Raw genomic sequence first — 17,133 nt, forward strand, 5'->3', positions numbered from 1 at the left:
TGAGCCCAAGAGCTGGAGGTTGCTGTGAGCTGTGACGCTACAGCACTCTACCAAGGGCAACAAAGTGAGACTCTGTCTCAAAAAAAAAAAAAAAGTCCTTGGCAGTAAGACTTCATCTGTGGCAGGATGTGCTCCTGCTGGTAGGTCATCGTATATTAGCTGTGCTTGGCCTGAATGCCACACGGCTGCAGCTGGCTACCAAACTCTGAATATCACAAGGAAGGACCACAGTGAAAGAGAGTGAAATAGGGTTCGTAAAGTTTGGTTTTGTATATTTATTTTCTCAATGCCTAAATCATTATATGCTAAATATTAGGACATAGTTTTCTTTTTACTTTTGTAATAAAGAACCACTCTCAGTTTTCAACATGACATAAGGCAATAATGTATAGGTTCTAGTTTTATTAACTTTTGATTTGTTGAGATCCCCACACATTTCTTTCTGCTTTTCAGGATTTCCGAGAAAACTCCAAGAAAGTGGAAAAGGACATTGTTTTTTGTAGTAATAACTGCTTTATTCTTTATTCATCAACTGCACAAGCAAAAAACTCAGAAAGCAAGGTAAAATTAGGGTGATCTCTGCTAACCAGCAATGTGCAATGCGTGATTCTGTGTTTCGGGTTTACATTAATGAACAAAACACGAGTGTCTCCTGTTTTCGTGGAGCACACGTGGCGTGGGGAAACTTTAGCAGGTATTAATCAAATGGAGAAAGAGAACTTATAAATAGTCTTTATGCTGCTCTTGACAAAAGTGGGTAGACTTTTAAATTACATTTTAAAAGTTCAGAATTAAATACAACATTAACATTGAAATCTTTCATTTTACTACTTTAGTTACAAATATATGAATTTAATTAAGATTAAAATTTGCTTTTATTGGTCTTATACCAATAGGGAAAACTGTTCTGGCTAGGTACAGTGGCTCACACCTGTAATCCTAGCACTCTGGGAAGCTGAGGCTGGTGGATTGGGTGAGGTCAGGAGTTAGAGACTCCTGAGCAAAAATGAGACCCCGTCTCTAAAAATAGCTGGACATTGTGGCGTTTTGGTGGGTGTCTATAGTCCCAGCTACTGACAAGGCTGAGGCAAGGTGCTGTGAGCTGTGACACCGTGACACTGTACCAAGGGTGACAAAATGAGATTCTGTCTTAAAAAACAGAAAACTAACTATTCAAAAGTAAAATTTAGCTCTCTTCCTGCCTTTTGAGAGAACCTACCAGAGATAGACCATTGTAGAAAAGTTCTACTTGTCTTGATTTTGTATAGCTTAAGCATCTAAATGTGTAGTTGATACGAATGATAATGTATGTTTTGAAGGAAATTTTGTCCTCTACTGTAATCAGTAATGCTGGCTGGTTCCTCCCTCCAGGTTGTTGCTCTAGTATGTCTTTTACAGAAGAATGTTCTGGAGTCATTTTTAACAGGCAGTAGTCACGAGTATTCCTATAATACATTCCAAGCTACATCTACCCTTAAAATTAAGACTTTAAATGAGAATATGTCAACCTGAATCAAAGAAGGAATTGTTCTTCAGCAGATAGTTGGCCAGCGTGTAATTCCCCCTCAATTCTGGATTGTTAAATACCTTTTTTCAGATACCTTGTAGGGACACCTGTGGGTTTGGTGTTTATTAATTTATGACACTCTGTACCATAACTCAGAGAGACTGCCAGGGTTTCTCTCTCAGCCCAGCTCTTTTCAGTAGCTGGATCAAAGCTGTAGAACCTCAGGAAAAAGTTGTTTGTTTGTTTTTTTTCTTTGTTAAACAGGCCCAGGTGGGTTTGAACCCGTTACCCCCCGGTGCCTGGGGCCCGCATGCTAACTACTGAGCTATGGATGCCTGGCCCAGGAAAAAGTTAATGTTATCTGTTTGTTGGTGGGAGCTCCTTTCCCTTCTTTGACATTAACATCATTTGATTAAGCATAAGATTAACAGACAGGAATTTCAGAGAGTGAATGTGAGCTTTCAGGATTTGGTGCTACAATATTCTTACTTGGTTTAACAAAAACACTATTCCATTGAACAAGTCAAATTAGCTAGATCTTATGACAGCATTGATCCCCAGTCTCCTCCCCAACCCTGGCTTTAATACAGTTAGAATGGAGTTCTAGATTTAAAAACAGCGTCTTCTCCAGGGTTATAGCTCTGCAGAAAAGGCATTGCAAGGGGGCACCACAAGTGCCTTGGCTCTTGCAGCCCCTGCACTAATGCCCTAAGTGCTCAGCACTGCCTCCCTTAAACTCTGACCTGTCACTCTTAGCCCTGATCCTCACCTCAAGTCATATACCCTCTTAAAACATGCTTATTTCAATAAGAATTGTTTTTCTTCTCTGTGGTTTTCTTATTATTACACAGGAGTCCACTCCCTTATTGTCACAGTCCCCTGTGAGAGAGACGCCTTCCAGAGCCTTTCATCAGTACAGTAACAATATCTCCACGCTGGATGTGCACTGTCTCCCGCAGCTCCAGGAGAAGGCTTCTCCCCCTGCATCACCACCCATCTCATTCCCTCCTGCTTTTGAAGCAGCAAAAGTGGAGGCCAAGCCAGATGAGCTTAAGGTAACAGTCAAATTAAAGCCTCGGCTAAGAACTGTCCATGGTGGGTTTGAAGATTGTAGGCCATTAAATAAAAAGTGGAGAGGAATGAAGTGGAAGAAATGGAGCATCCATATTGTAATCCCCAAGGGGACATTTAAACCACCTTGTGAGGATGAAATAGATGAATTTCTAAGGAAATTGGGCACTTCCCTTAAACCTGACCCTGTGCCCAAAGACTATCGGAAATGTTGCTTTTGTCATGAAGAAGGTGATGGATTGACAGATGGACCAGCAAGGCTGCTCAACCTTGACTTGGATCTGTGGGTCCACTTGAATTGTGCTCTGTGGTCCACAGAAGTCTATGAGACTCAGGCTGGTGCCTTAATAAATGTGGAACTAGCCCTGAGGAGAGGCCTGCAGATGAAATGTGTCTTCTGCCACAAGACAGGTGCCACCAGTGGATGTCACAGATTTCGATGCACCAACATTTATCACTTTACTTGCGCAATTAAAGCACAATGCATGTTTTTTAAGGACAAAACTATGCTTTGCCCCATGCACAAACCAAAGGGAATTCATGAACAAGAATTAAGTTACTTTGCAGTCTTCAGGAGGGTGTATGTTCAGCGCGATGAGGTCCGACAAATTGCTAGCATCGTGCAACGAGGAGAACGGGACCACACCTTCCGTGTCGGGAGCCTCATCTTCCACACCATTGGTCAGCTGCTTCCACAGCAGATGCAAGCCTTCCATTCCTCTAAAGCACTCTTCCCTGTGGGCTATGAAGCCAGCCGGCTGTACTGGAGCACACGCTACGCCAACAGGCGCTGCCGCTACTTGTGCTCCATCGAGGAGAAGGACGGGCGGCCAGTGTTTGTCATCAGGATTGTGGAGCAAGGCCACGAAGACCTTGTCCTGAGTGATACCTCACCCAAAGGTAATGTCTGCACTGATAAGCCCTATGGAGCCAGTGACTGTCAGCCTCAGAATGTATCATGTGACCATTCCCAAGTCCTTTGTCATGTTTGTGTCATAGTGTTGGCGGCAACACACTGGACTTGTGGGTTTTTCATCTACAAGCGCAAGTCTTCACTTTGTGTTGTCATGCCTTGCTCTCTGTGCTGTACGATTTTCTAAACACTTTTTTAGTGTGTATTTGCACATAAGAGTTGGTAAAGTAAGCCTGAGAATTATTGGTAGTTAAAGACTGCCTGTCATTTATATAGGAGACCTTCTTACCTGCAGTTTCTAAAAAGCAGGAATCTCGTATAAAGCATATTATATACATTCTCCTCTCAGGAGCATTTAGAGGGAGAAATTGGAGATTAAATTTGACCTCCAGCATGCCGTCTGGCTTGTCATTTTTATTTACGTAGGAAGTACTTGGGCAGTTTGGAAAAGCAGTATGGAAGCTTTCTAATGATAACTCCAAAGAAATATCAATTTAACATTTTAAATAGGGGGAAAATCTATAGATTTAACTTTTACTGTTTAATGTCCCTAATAGAACATTATTTTCTCCCAAATTTCATAAGGTCTTTAAAATGCTGCCATTTAGTAAATAAATTATTAACCAGTGGATTTTATTTGAAGATAATCTTTGGTTATTCTTCATTTTGCCCTTGTTTTTATACTCTATTCTGTTTACCATAAAAATAATTTTTTATTTTTGTTCACATGTAGGTGTTTGGGATAAAATTTTGGAGCCTGTGTCATGTGTGAGGAAAAAATCAGAAATGCTGCAGCTTTTCCCAGCATATTTGAAAGGAGAAGATCTGTTTGGCCTGACTGTCTCCGCGGTGGCACGGATAGCAGAATCCGTGAGTGTCTCCGTCAGGCTGTGAACTCGGAGCTGCTCTCTAATTCTGTGTGCTGTTGGGGCACACTGTGATATTCATGTGACTCTTCAGAAAATGCCTGTGCCAAGGCCGGGACTGGTGGCTCCTGTGATCCTAGCACTCTGGGAGGCCAAGGCAAATGGGTTGTCAGATCTCACAGGTTTGAGATCAGCCTGAGCCAGAGTAAGACCCTGCCTCTAAAAATAGCCAGGTGTTGTGGTGGGCACCTTTAGTCCCTGTTACTCGGGAGCCTGAGGCAAGAGGATCATTTGAGCCTAGGAGTTTGAGGTTGCTGTGCGCTGGAACACCACGCACTCTACTGAAGGCAACAAGTGACACTTCGTCTCTTTAAAAAAAAAAAAAAGAAGAAGAAATGACTTTGCCTATGGATTAACCCCTATTACTCTTTAGAAAAGTGGGATTGGTGATCAGTTGGGAGACCGTACTAGACTGTGTAAATGCTCACACAGTGAATTTTTTTTTTTTTTAAATTGAGACAAGTCTCACTTTGTCAGTGCTGTGGCATCATAGCTCATAGCAACCTCAAACTCTTCGGCTTGAGAGATTCTCTTGCCTTAGCCTCCCAAGTAACTAAGATTACAAGGCACCCACCATAACGCTCGGCTATTTTTTTGTTGCAGTTGTCTTTGTTTAGGTGACCTGGGCTGGATCCAAACCCACCAGCCTGGGTGTATGTGGCTGGCACCTTACCCACTGAGCTACAGGTGCCACTGTTTCAATTTTTTGGAGAAGCAGTGAAAACCCTAAAAGCCACTGAGAAATATGCCTTTTTCCTTTGGAATACCCCTGCCTAAATAATATGTGAAATTGTTATGTGCAGAGAAATACATTTCATAAAAGTATTCTGGTGGAGATCTGTAAGTTATTCTGAGTGAACCATAAGTTACCACCTGTGCTCTGTGCTGCTGGGACCTGCAAAGTGATGACCTCATCATGTCAAGAGTTAAAAAATTAAAAGACAAAATGAGAGATGATCCAGAAAGTAAACTATATAAATGATTTTTAATAATTCTTAACTTTTAAAAGTTGGCATTAATCCATGTGAAAGAACTAAATTGAGAAGCACTACATCCCCCATGTTTGTGAATGTTAGAGTAATAGACCCTAAAATCACACAAGCATGCCCATTAATTAGCCCGTGATGGGTCCATGTATTAATCTTTTTCTTTAAGGAGCATTTGCCAGGGTTTACTAAGTTCTGTTGTGAAACTAAATTTGCATATGCATACTTAAATAGATCTGTGTACAGGTTGATAATGTTAACATAAAAGATTGTTTTGTTACCAGGGAAAGTGTTTATAAGTTATTTATATGTTTTGAGGCAAAGTCTCACTTTGTCACCCTGGCTAGGGTGCAGTGGTATCCTCATAGGTCACTGTAACCTCCAAGTCCTGGGCTTAAGCTATATCCTTCTGCCTCAGCCTCCTGAGAAGCTGGGACTACATGTCTTCCCAGGAGTACACCATGACCCCCAACTAATTTTTCTATTTTTTGTAGAGATGGGGTTTCACTATGTTGCTCAAGCTGATCTTGGATTCTTAGCCTCAAGCAATCCTTCATCTTGGCCTCCTCCAAGAGGGCTAGGATTACTGACATGAACCACTATGCCCAGCCTATTAATTTTCTTGTAGAATATTCTTTGACCAGCTGAAAATTATCTGTAGTCTTGATCAAAGAGATTAATTTCTTATCTACTTTGCTGCTTTTCAGCTCCCTGGGGTTGAGGCATGTGAAAACTATACCTTCCGATATGGCCGGAATCCTCTCATGGAGCTGCCGCTTGCCGTTAACCCCACAGGTTGTGCCCGTTCTGAACCTAAAATGAGTGCCCATGTCAAGAGGTTTGTGTTAAGGTATTCTGTTTAACTTCACATGGTACAGCCCAGGGTTTCCAGGCGTGTAGTGGTTTTTGTGCTTGGTCTGTCTGCTGCTTACACACCCTGCTGTTTGGCTGTGTACGTGCCCGACGACCTCAGAGAGCTTGCTGTGTGTCCTGCTAGGCAGCTTCCCACGTGTGCTGCTGTCTTTATGAATCTGCATCCACCTGGCTTTGGGCCTTATTCAGAGACATCTTCAGTTTTTCTTTTATTTTTTCCTGTTGATACACCATTGTCTGCAGGCCTCACACCTTGAACAGCACCAGCACCTCCAAGTCCTTTCAGAGCACAGTCACCGGGGAGCTGAATGCGCCCTACAGTAAACAGTTTGTCCACTCCAAGTCTTCGCAGTACCGGAAAATGAAGACTGAATGGAAATCCAACGTGTATCTGGCCCGGTCTCGGATTCAGGTGAAGAAATACTTGATGTTGAGAGGGAGGACAGGGTAGAATCTAGAAATATGAAGGTACTGCTGGTCCAGGATGCACAAAGTGATTTCATGTGGCCACAGGGATAGTATTATTTTTTGAATTCACATCAACTCTTATTGGTTTGTAACACTAGTAACTCAGTGTGTGGTCTTAGACCATAGTACTGGGTTTTCCCAAATAGAAAGCCAACCTTTGGAATCCACATCTCTGCATCTTAATGAGAACTCCTGGGAAGTAGGTAGCATTGAATTTTGCACACAATGGATTTGTGAAGAGTAGAGCTGAAGCACTTGTAAAAAATACAAATATTTTCAGAAGGCATTCCAATTTTGGAAGTTACCTTATCTTTTGGAAGCCATTTTTCATGAAGTCGTTAAGTACTTTTTTTAGACAATGGACTGTCTTACAGGTATGCCATCTGTAGGCCAAACATTTAAATTTGCCTTCTGCACCTCATGGTTTTTTTTTTTTTTTTTTTCTTTTTTGAGACAGAGTCTCACTATGTCACCCTTGGTAGAGTGCTGTGGCACAGCTCACAGCAATCTCCAGCTCTTAGGCTTAAGCAATTCTCTTGCCTCAGCCTCTCAAGTAGCTGGGACTATAGGCACCCACCACAACACCAGGCTATTTTTTGGTTGTAGTTCCCATTGTTGTTTGGTAGGCCCGAGCTGGATTCTAACCCGCCAGCTCCAGTGTATGTGGCTGGCGCCCTAATCGCTCAGCTACAGGCGCTGAGCCTGCAGCTCCTACTTCTGAGCTGCAGACCTAAGTATTCAAATGCTGGTCTGACATTTCTCCTCGGATCCACCAAAGTGGGATTATAAAGCCTTCACCGTGCCAGACTTCAGGCGCCTTGTACCACTGAGTGCTGCCCCTGCTGTCTGCCATTGGCCTCAGTATCCCCAGTGATTTTTTTCTTTTTCTTCTGAAAGTTCTGTCAGATCCACTCTCAGGTGCTCCTCCCGTTTTCATCCATAGCTCACTCGTCTGTGCCTTGCAGACATATCTCCTCTCAGTTTCTACTCAGAAGCCAGTGAATTCTCTTTAAAGTAAAATTTGCATCAGCATCCTATTGTCTAAACTCAGACTCTGTGTCCTTTTTGTTGGATCCCTTTTACTTCTCCCTGAAAGTTTGATCATCTCTTTATTTTTGATATTTACACATTTCACAAGCACATGCCTGAGCTAAGGTCTTTTCTGTACTTTTTGAGCCCTTTAGCCTAAACCATTGGGACTTTCAGTCTCAGAAGTGTTTTTCATATTAATTCTTTTGCAGGTTCCTCCCCTATTTTCTTTTGCACCTATAGACAAATATTATACCCCTGAGATTTGTGATCTCAAAGTCTGGGCCCCAAGCTAGCAGCAGCAAGCAGCATCTGGAACACTCTGGGCCGGCAGGGACTGTCCTCACCACCTCCAGCTCTGCAGGGTGGTCTGAGGAAGGCCAGAGACGGCTTCTGGCTTCTGACAGTGCTGCCTTTCTCCTTGAGACTTCCTCTACTTGATCTGTTAGTCAGTTTTATGCATTTTTTAAAAGTCAGTTAAAAACCCTTTCTGCTCCTGACCGTCCTCTCTGCAGTCCTGGTCTGCCTTGTCAGTGCAGCACCTCTCTTTCTCTTCGGCTGCCCTCTCTGTTGGGCCTGCCCTGTTCCTTCAGTTGTAGCTTTCTCCTGCTAAGTCAATTCCTTTTCCGTTCTCAATGTTCTGAAGTAGTTCATTCCTTCTTGTACCCATTCTTATCTTGAGAAATGTTCCTTTACTGTGATTTTAGTGTTACCCTACCTGTCATCTTTCTGTCATCTTTAACCTGATGTAGTTTTGCGTTCCAGAGTTTCGTCTCTTTTTCTCTTCCCATTCTCCAGCCTCCCCTCTGCTCCTCCCAAGGGATCATGTTAGTGATCTAGTATATACGTATCCTGTATTTTCCATGCTGTAACCTTAAAAATACGTACACCTCTCTGTACATACAAAAAATGAATCATGTTATGTACAATCTTCATCTTCCTTTTCTCAATACTCAAAGGTCATTGTCATCTGCTGAGGTGGCTTATTTCATCCTCTGTAATAGCACAGCTGATTATCTGTGTTAAACCGCTCCACTGTTGATAAACAAGTATTGCTATCACTATCTTGTATCCTCACATGTTAATAGTTTTGTTCTTATGGAGTATTTCCCAAAAGTGAGACTTCTGTGTAAAGGTGTATGTAATTTCCATTTTAGTAGATATTACAAGTTTTCTAAAAGACGATAAGTGCACATTTCTTCCTGTAGCGTACGAGATCATTTCTCATCTTGCCATTTGCAGTAGGTGTAACCCACTTCAGTATTTTGTCATTCTGGTAAGTATAGACTGCTACTGCTGCCTTAATAGAACTTCGAACCACTTAAGAGAGGGCAGCCATTTGCCTCCCCTTGGCATTTGCTTTCCTGGGAACCACATTCATATCCGTCATCCATTTTCAATTTGTAACAACTGGCACTATTGGATATTTTTCCTCCAAAACAAACATCCTTTGCCTACCAGTAAGTATGGTATCTTTTTTCTTACAAAAGTCTTAGTGTTTATATAGATAAATATGTATATTTTAATACATATTGGTCCAGATCACAGATTGTGTATACATACTCTTAAGGTTCTTACAGAAATTTTTTTTAAACGATGTAATTTTCCTCCATTGGATGACCAGTTGTTAAAGCACCACTTAGTAAATAACCCATCCATAGGAAACTGAAGTTTAACATTCCTATGGTGCATTAAATATTCATATGTGCATGAATCTACTTGGAATCTGTTACTTTCTGTTGATTCTGGTCTGTTCTTAAACCAAACTATATTGATCTTCATACATACATTTTTTGTGGCCTGGTTCATTCACTTCTGAGTAGTATCTGGGATTGAAGATAAACTGCATAGATTTTTTTCTGGAACATAAGTCAGTTACATGCTGAAGTGTCTGTCATGCTCCCTGCTGTGCGCTTCCTGAGGATGTGCCCAGGTGTCCCCCAGGCAGCATAGGACCCACCTTCCTTCTCTGTACACGGCTTCCTTCTGTTCAGAACTGAGTGCAGAAAACCAAACCGTAACAAAGAAATACAAGTATTTACGGAAACTATCCATATCTTTCCAGTCCCGTTTTTTAGAATCTGTAGCACCTCAGTCAGTGAGCAGAGCCCACCATGGGCTGTTCACTGCACTGGTGGACAGTAGGAACTTCTGAATGGAAGAGGTGGCCGGAGTGGTGTTTGCCAGGGTTTTTATTATTATTATTATTTTGCCAGTTCAAATCTCTGTATGTTACTTTCCTAGCCTCAGAATTCTGTTCTAAGGGAAAATAATTTTGCCTTCCTAAAGAATTTCATTGGTTTCCAACCTCTCTGTTAGAAAGTTACTTTTCCTGTTTCTCCTCTTTGACTCCAGGAAACCTGGGGGCAGGTTTGAGACTTGTATATTGTATTAATGACTCCTTATTGTTAGTCCTGTTTCTATTAAGTGTATTGCCACTAGGCATTCGGCATACTCCTGTCAGAGACTCCCAAATTCCCTGGAACTGTGCTTGAAAAAAATAAATGCATACTCAACTTGTATGTTTGAAATAGTATAGGGTAAAACAAATACTCTAAGTCATTAGCCTATTTAGTTGGTGGGAATTCAGCATGGTGTTACATGGAAGATAATAAAGCTTAATAGAAAATTTGAACAGCCAATTAAGAGTATTACTTTATAGATATACCCTAAGAATTTAGTATAAAAAGACATAGTAATAATGTAGTGATGGCATAGTTTTAAGTGGTTAAGATTGTCAAATTTTTAAATTTCAGAAAATATCATATTCAATAAAGAAGATAATTTGAGGCCGGGCGTGGTGGCTCACACCTGTAATCCCAGCACTCTGGGAGGCCAAGGCAGGTGGATCGCTTGAGGTCAGGAGTTCAAGACCAGCCTGAGCAAGAACGAGACCCCGTCTCTACTAAAAATAGAAAATCCAGCCGGGTGTTGTGGGCACCTATAGTCCCAGCTATTCGGGAGGCTGAGACAAGAGGATTGCTCAAGCCCAAGAGTTTAAGTTTGCTGTGAGCTACGATGACGCCATGGCACTCTCCCCAGGTTGACAGTGAGACTCTGTCTCCAAAATAAAAGATAATTTGAGTTCAGGTGATAACTTAAGTATAGCTTCTCAAAGACCCAAAGATAATACCTTCTAATGTAAAAGAGAAAGCAGGTTTGTTGTCAGACAAGCTGAAGTCTGTGACCACACTCCTTGCAGGGGCTGGGCCTGTATGCTGCTAGAGACATTGAGAAGCACACCATGGTCATTGAGTACATCGGAACTATCATTCGCAACGAAGTAGCAAACAGAAAAGAGAAACTCTACGAGTCTCAGGTAGGTGTCTGGTCCCTATCATCATGAAAACGCTGCCATTGTCTCCCTGCACCTGTGATGAGTAAACGCCCCTGAAAGCCAGGCCCAAATATGCAATGTTGCATTCAGTTGGGACCAAAAGCCCTGTCTAGACCTCACTGTATTGCTCTCTTTCCATCCGTTTTATCTTTTCACTTGGTGTTATTTGCATAGATATTAACTGTGAATTAATGAGCAGCTTGATTTGACAACCTCTGGATTCCATGCTTTCCATTTGCACCATGTCAGTGTCACCTACTGGGTAACAGAGTGTCCACTGTATGGGCACAGACACGGAGGGGTATTTCAGACAGATGCTCTTTCTTATCTTTCAGAACCGTGGCGTGTACATGTTCCGCATGGATAACGACCATGTGATCGATGCCACACTCACAGGAGGGCCTGCAAGGTGAGGCAGAAGGAACCTGATAACATTGAGGTCTCTTGCTCAAAGGGTCAGTGCTCACCAGAAGAAGAGTGTGGGAAGAATTTTTATTTCAAGTTTGTATTTGTACCTGTTAACGGGCAAATTAGCAAAGAGTTTTCCCTCTTAAAAGTTTTTAAAGCTTCCTCTAGTTTTATAATTTTCTGACTTGTTGGCCTACAGATACATCAACCATTCATGTGCACCCAATTGTGTGGCTGAAGTGGTGACTTTTGAGAGAGGACACAAAATTATCATTAGCTCCAATCGGAGAATCCAGAAAGGAGAAGAGGTAGGAGTGTGAGGGTCGTGTCTGTCGTTTGTTTCTGTCGTGTGATGGTTCACACCTTCACAGGTAATTTGCTCAGCAGTTTTCCAGTTCTTCTTTGCGGTGAAAATTCTCCCCATGGTAGGTCAGATTTTGCTACCCTGTCAGGCATTCAAGTACCACCTTCTTTCACATGGCAGACTTGTAAGGTTTTTTTTGTTTGTTTGTTTTTGTTCTTTGAGACAGAGTCTCACTATTTCACCCTCAGTAGAGTGCTGTGGTGTCACAGCTCACAGCAACCTCCAACTCTTGGGCTTAAGTGATTCTCTTGCCTCAGCCTCCCAAGTAGCTGGGACTACAGGCACCTGGCTATTTTTTGTTGCAGTTGTCATTGTTGTTTAGCTGGCCCGGGCCAGGTTGGAACCCACCACCCCTGGTGTATGTGGCTGGCGCCATATCCACTGTGCTACAGGCGTCAAGCCACCTTGTAAGTATTTGATACCAGCCTCTTCTACCTCCTTGTCTTCTGTTCCATAAGTTCAGTTCCCCATGTTACCCGTGTGCCCTCATTTTTGTATCTTAGCATCTTTTACCATCCCTTTAACCTGGACACAGTTTGGCAGTGTTCCTTCTTTTTTTTTTTTTTTTTTTTTTTTTTTTTTTTTTATTGAACGGTAACTATGTACATTAATGCACTTCTGGGGTACAGTGTGGGGTTTTCACATGCAATCTGAAATACTTCCATCAACTGGTCAACACAGCCTTCATGTCATTTTCTCAGTTATTGCTTTAAAACATTCACATTCTACTCTTAGAAAGATTCACCTGTACCCCTATAAGGTAAACCTCAGAGTGTTCCTTCTTTAAAGATGCTTGTCATTGAACTGATGATTGGAGGGCATCTGGGAGCAGCCTGGCTGCTGGCAAGCTTTGTGGCGCTGAGTCAGCTCATGGTCACGCTGCTGCTCAGCACAAGCTTACAGGTCTTCACCTCAACAGATTCCTAGACAGTCCAGGTGTTCTGTTATTGTTCTTCAAAATGCTGAACACTGGACTTGACATTTGTCACTTTGGTCTCAGAAGACAACTTTGGTCCAGCATTTCACCTGTTAAAGTTATTATTACTCTTTTGTCTCCCTCCTCCCCATTTTACTCTTATCTCTCCCTCATCTCTGAGTGATAGATCACTATTGGTCTTAACAACCTTTACATTTCTCAGCTTTGTGACATGTGCTCTGCACCTTGATCTAAGGTGGATTCTAAAAAAGCTCTTGCTGAATGACGTGTTGGATTTTTCAGAGAACTCCACCCCCCAACCCCCAGGGAGTGAGGAACCTATGTCTTTACCTTGTTGTAGCCCTTCAGAACCCAGCAGTGGGATCATACTGGTGATTTTGGAATCTCCTTTTTAAATTAAGAATAGGGGTCTTAACTAGACCCAGGGCCCATTACACCTCTCAGAGTGACTTTAATAAATAAGACATAACATGAGAACCCCAGCCGGGTGCTAATAACCAGCAGGACGTGTCCGCTTTTAGAACTGCCCCAGCTGAGCCCACTTCCTCTATGAGACAAGTCATTTAACCTGAGCCTCTATTGTAGTTTTTACAAAATAAAGCTCAGCAGATGCCTACTTAAAAGTGTTGTCGCTAAGAATAGCTACTCAATGAACATTGGTTTATTTCCTTTCTGTGTTGTAGAATATTTGAGTCAGAAGTGACCCTGGAAATTATTGGTCTTTTCTTTTTGCAGGGTCAGGTTTTTCAGGGGTGGGTCATAGGGCGAGTTGGGGGGCCCTGTACTGTGCAGACTTCATCTACCTTGCCAGACTGAGACATGAATAATCTGGTAACCCCTAAAGAGAGAGGCACCCTTTAAAGATTCTCAAGTGGGGAGAGATGAAAGAAAGAGGAAAAATTGTTAGCTGGCAAGGGGAGCTGGAGGCCTCTCGGGTTTGGGGAGTAGGACCTCACCCCACCCGAAGGGGTGTCCTCTGCTGCCCCCGCCAGGCCTCCCTTTCTCAAATCCACCTCCCTGTCTGTGCCCCAGCAAGCATAGACACAGTAATTCCTTTACTTGGTTTGGAAGCCCCCCTGCCCCTCCAGGTTCCATGGAAGCTCAGAAAGCCAGGAGTTCCTTTAATTTATGTCCTGTTTGCTAGTTTTGAAATGCCAGGGAGAGCGGGGCGAGCGGGGCAGCAGCTCTGTGATCGCTTCTCTCTGTCCTCGCTCAACCATGCGTCTTTACTTTGGGCAGCTCTGCTATGACTATAAGTTTGACTTTGAAGATGACCAGCACAAGATCCCATGTCACTGTGGAGCTGTGAACTGCCGGAAGTGGATGAACTGAAATGCATTCCTTGCTATCTGAGCGGGCGGCTTGTCCCTTGGAAGAGATGATTCAACACACCATTGGGATTTTGCAAACAGAAAGACGTTTTGTTTTCTTTTATGACTTTTTGAAAAACAGCTTCTGGAAGTTCTGATTTCCTCCGTACTTTAGGTTACAGAGGCACCAGGAGAAAGCTGACTGCAGCAGTTCCTGAAGTAGCATCCTGAAGTAGCTGAGGTGACGCAGAGTTCCAGAGTGGTCCAGCACTTTTGCTTTTCTCTTTTTCTTCTTTTTTCTTTTTTTTTCCCTTGTGGGTGGGTTTTGTTTTATTTTGTTCTTTTAGTCTAAGGAGAAACTTTTACTGGGGCAAAGAGCCGACGGCTGCCCTGCCCCAGGGCAGGGGCCTTCCTATGAATGTAAGACTAGAAATCACCAGCGAGGGACGAGCAGAGTGCTGGCCACGGCCTTAGGAAAGGGGCAGGCCCTCTAACTTAATGTTTTTAAATAAAGTAGACACCACTGAACAAGGAATGTACTGAAATGACTTCCTTAGGGATAGAGCTAAGGGATAATAACTTGCACTAAAATACATTTAAATACTTGATTCCATGAGTCAGTTTATTGTAGTTTTTGATTTCTGTAAAATAAGAGAAACTTTTTGTATTTATTATTGAATAAGTGAATGAAGCTATTTTTAAATAAAAGTTAGAAGAAAGCCAAGCTGCTGCTGTTACCTGCAGAACTAACAAACTCTGTTACTTTGTACAAATATGTAAATATTTTGAGAAAAAAATACAGTATAAAAATAGTTATTGACCAAATGCTACCAGGCTCTGCAGCAGCTCGGGTGCTTATAAAATGTTCATAGGGATGTTACAATGTAATTTTATGTTATAAAATATGCCATTATAATTATGTAATAACCAAAATTTCAACCTAAAGTCTTTGAGGTTTTTTGAAACTATGATCTATTAGTACCTAATTATTTTATACACCTTACTTCTGACAGAGCAGAGTGTATGCTATGACTACAACTTTTATAGCTGTTTTCGTAATTTAAACTAATTTTTCATATTATATTGTTGCATCCCTACTTCTTCAGTCAGGTTTTTTTGTGCTTACAATTTGTGATAACTGTGAATAACTGCTTAAAAATACACCCAAATGGAGGCTGAATTTTTTCTTCAGCAGAAGTAGTTTTGATTAGAACTTTGTTTCAGGCCACAAAGAATCATGTAAACATAATAGGATCATGTAGCAGGAACTTAAATCTAACTCTTTAGCCTTCTATTTAACACAAAAATTTGAAGAAAAAAAAAAAGAGAGAGAGAGAAAGAGATGTGATTATGCTTGCAGCTGCAGGAGCCCAGTAATAGGGTTTTTGGAAGATGTAATTTTAAAATGTGTTTGTATGAACTGTTTGTTTACATTTCTTTAATAAAAGAAAAACACTGTTTTGTGTTTGCTTGTAGAAACTTAATCAGCATTTCGAACCAGGTTAGCTTTTTATTTTGTACTTAAAAATTCTGGTACTGACACTTCACAGGCTAAGTATAAAATGAAGTTTTTTTGTGTGCACAATTAAAGTGGACTGTAAACTGTTGGTACATTCAGTGACGCAGTTCTGAACTTGTAATGTATATGGCATGATGTATTTTTATCTTACAGAATAAATCAATTGTATATATTTTTCTCTTGATAAATAGCTGTATGAAATTTGTTTCTTGAATATTTTTCTTCTCTTGTACAATATTCTGACATCCTACCAGTATTTGTCCCACCGGGTTTTTGTTGTTTTCTGTTCTGTATAATAGTATCTAATGTTGGCAAAAATTGAATTTTTTGAAGTATACAGAGTGTTATGGGTTTTGGAATTTGTGGACACAGATTTAGAAGATCACCATTTACAAATAAAATATTTTACATCTATAAAGCTGCCTTGAGTTTCTCAGTTAGCTCCTCATTTGAATCGGATCTCTTAAATGATGATTGCTTACAACTCGCTGATCATCTGACGTAGCTTTCAGAATTAGAACGTTGATGTAATCAGCTTGGTTTTCCTTCTTTTCCAGTGAGTTTAGATGTGATCCATAACTCATTCCACCTAGACACTCTTTCATCCCTTCAAATGAATAAAGGGAACTTCTCTTTTGTTTCAGGGTGTTTACCGAGGCCAAAGGAAAAATTATTCTTGGTGCCTGGTTTCCTTGTTCAAAGCCTGTTTTTGTGGACTTGGTAAACTTAGTCTTCTGATTTTTTTTTTCTTTTGAGGCAGCTTTCCAAACTTACTCTGTGTGATAGAGACTTTATTTCTGTCATACTGAGTTATTTAACATACTCAATTTAAAGGAGTTGCTAAGAACAAAAACTGCCCAGAGTCCCCTGGTCAGAGTTTCTGAAACACAATTTTTTAACTTGCTATTTGAAGGTGTTCATGAAATTCAAGTGTTTGTATTGCGTTGGTTCATAGAAGTCCTCAAGGTAAAGATCATCTCATTTGAAAACTGTGAAAATACTATTAGAGATTGCCTACTACATTAGGGCTGGGGACCTAGGCCATGGTGGGTGGTGGTGGTGTGGTTCTTGCTCTGTCGCCCAGGCTGGAGTGCAGTGGCATGGTCACAACTCACTGCAGCCTCAAACTCCTGAGCTTAAAGCACTAATCTCTCCTCAGCCTCCTCGTAGCTAACACTATAGGCATAAAACACTGCTGTGTCCTGCTAATTATTTATTTATTTTTGAGGAGAGCGGCTCTTGCTGTTCTTCCCAGGCCAGTATCAGTCTCTTGGCCTCAAGTGATCCTCCTGCCTCGGCCTCCCAAAGTGCTAGCATTCCAGGCAGGAGCCAACATGCCTAGCTGGGCCAGCTCCTTAGAGCTTTGCTGTCTGTCTTTCCTGACAACATACGTCACTGTGATGAGACAGGGAATGGAGGAGGCATCGAGTCACTTTAGAGTCTTGGACCTGCCCTCTGTTGCAGTGGACACCAACTTCTTGGAAT

General features: G+C 41.7%; 1 protein-coding gene across 6 annotated transcripts in view; it reads left to right on the plus strand.

Moving 5' to 3' along the window:
* KMT2C (lysine methyltransferase 2C) overlaps positions 1 to 16,066 on the plus strand; it is a 218,552-nt gene extending 202,486 nt beyond the window's left edge. For 2 of the 6 annotated variants that reach the window (XM_023514454.1, XM_023514457.1), the window contains 9 exons: positions 454 to 561; positions 2,359 to 3,478; positions 4,225 to 4,361; positions 6,111 to 6,253; positions 6,520 to 6,688; positions 10,976 to 11,092; positions 11,446 to 11,519; positions 11,718 to 11,826; positions 14,059 to 16,062. In XM_023514454.1, coding sequence (XP_023370222.1) covers positions 454 to 561; positions 2,359 to 3,478; positions 4,225 to 4,361; positions 6,111 to 6,253; positions 6,520 to 6,688; positions 10,976 to 11,092; positions 11,446 to 11,519; positions 11,718 to 11,826; positions 14,059 to 14,151 — 2,070 coding nt within the window. In that variant the 3' untranslated portion in view covers positions 14,152 to 16,062. Of the gene's footprint in view, positions 1 to 453; positions 562 to 2,358; positions 3,479 to 4,224; positions 4,362 to 6,110; positions 6,254 to 6,519; positions 6,689 to 10,975; positions 11,093 to 11,445; positions 11,520 to 11,717; positions 11,827 to 14,058 lie in introns of all 6 variants that reach the window. The other 4 variants (XM_023514455.1, XM_012806510.2, XM_023514453.1 and 1 more) reach the window with 3 other exon arrangements.
* The last annotated feature ends 1,067 nt before the right edge of the window (positions 16,067 to 17,133 follow it).

This window comes from Otolemur garnettii, unplaced genomic scaffold (assembly GCF_000181295.1).
Source record: "Otolemur garnettii isolate 467f Iridium unplaced genomic scaffold, OtoGar3 scaffold00053, whole genome shotgun sequence".
NCBI lineage: Eukaryota > Metazoa > Chordata > Mammalia > Primates > Galagidae > Otolemur > Otolemur garnettii.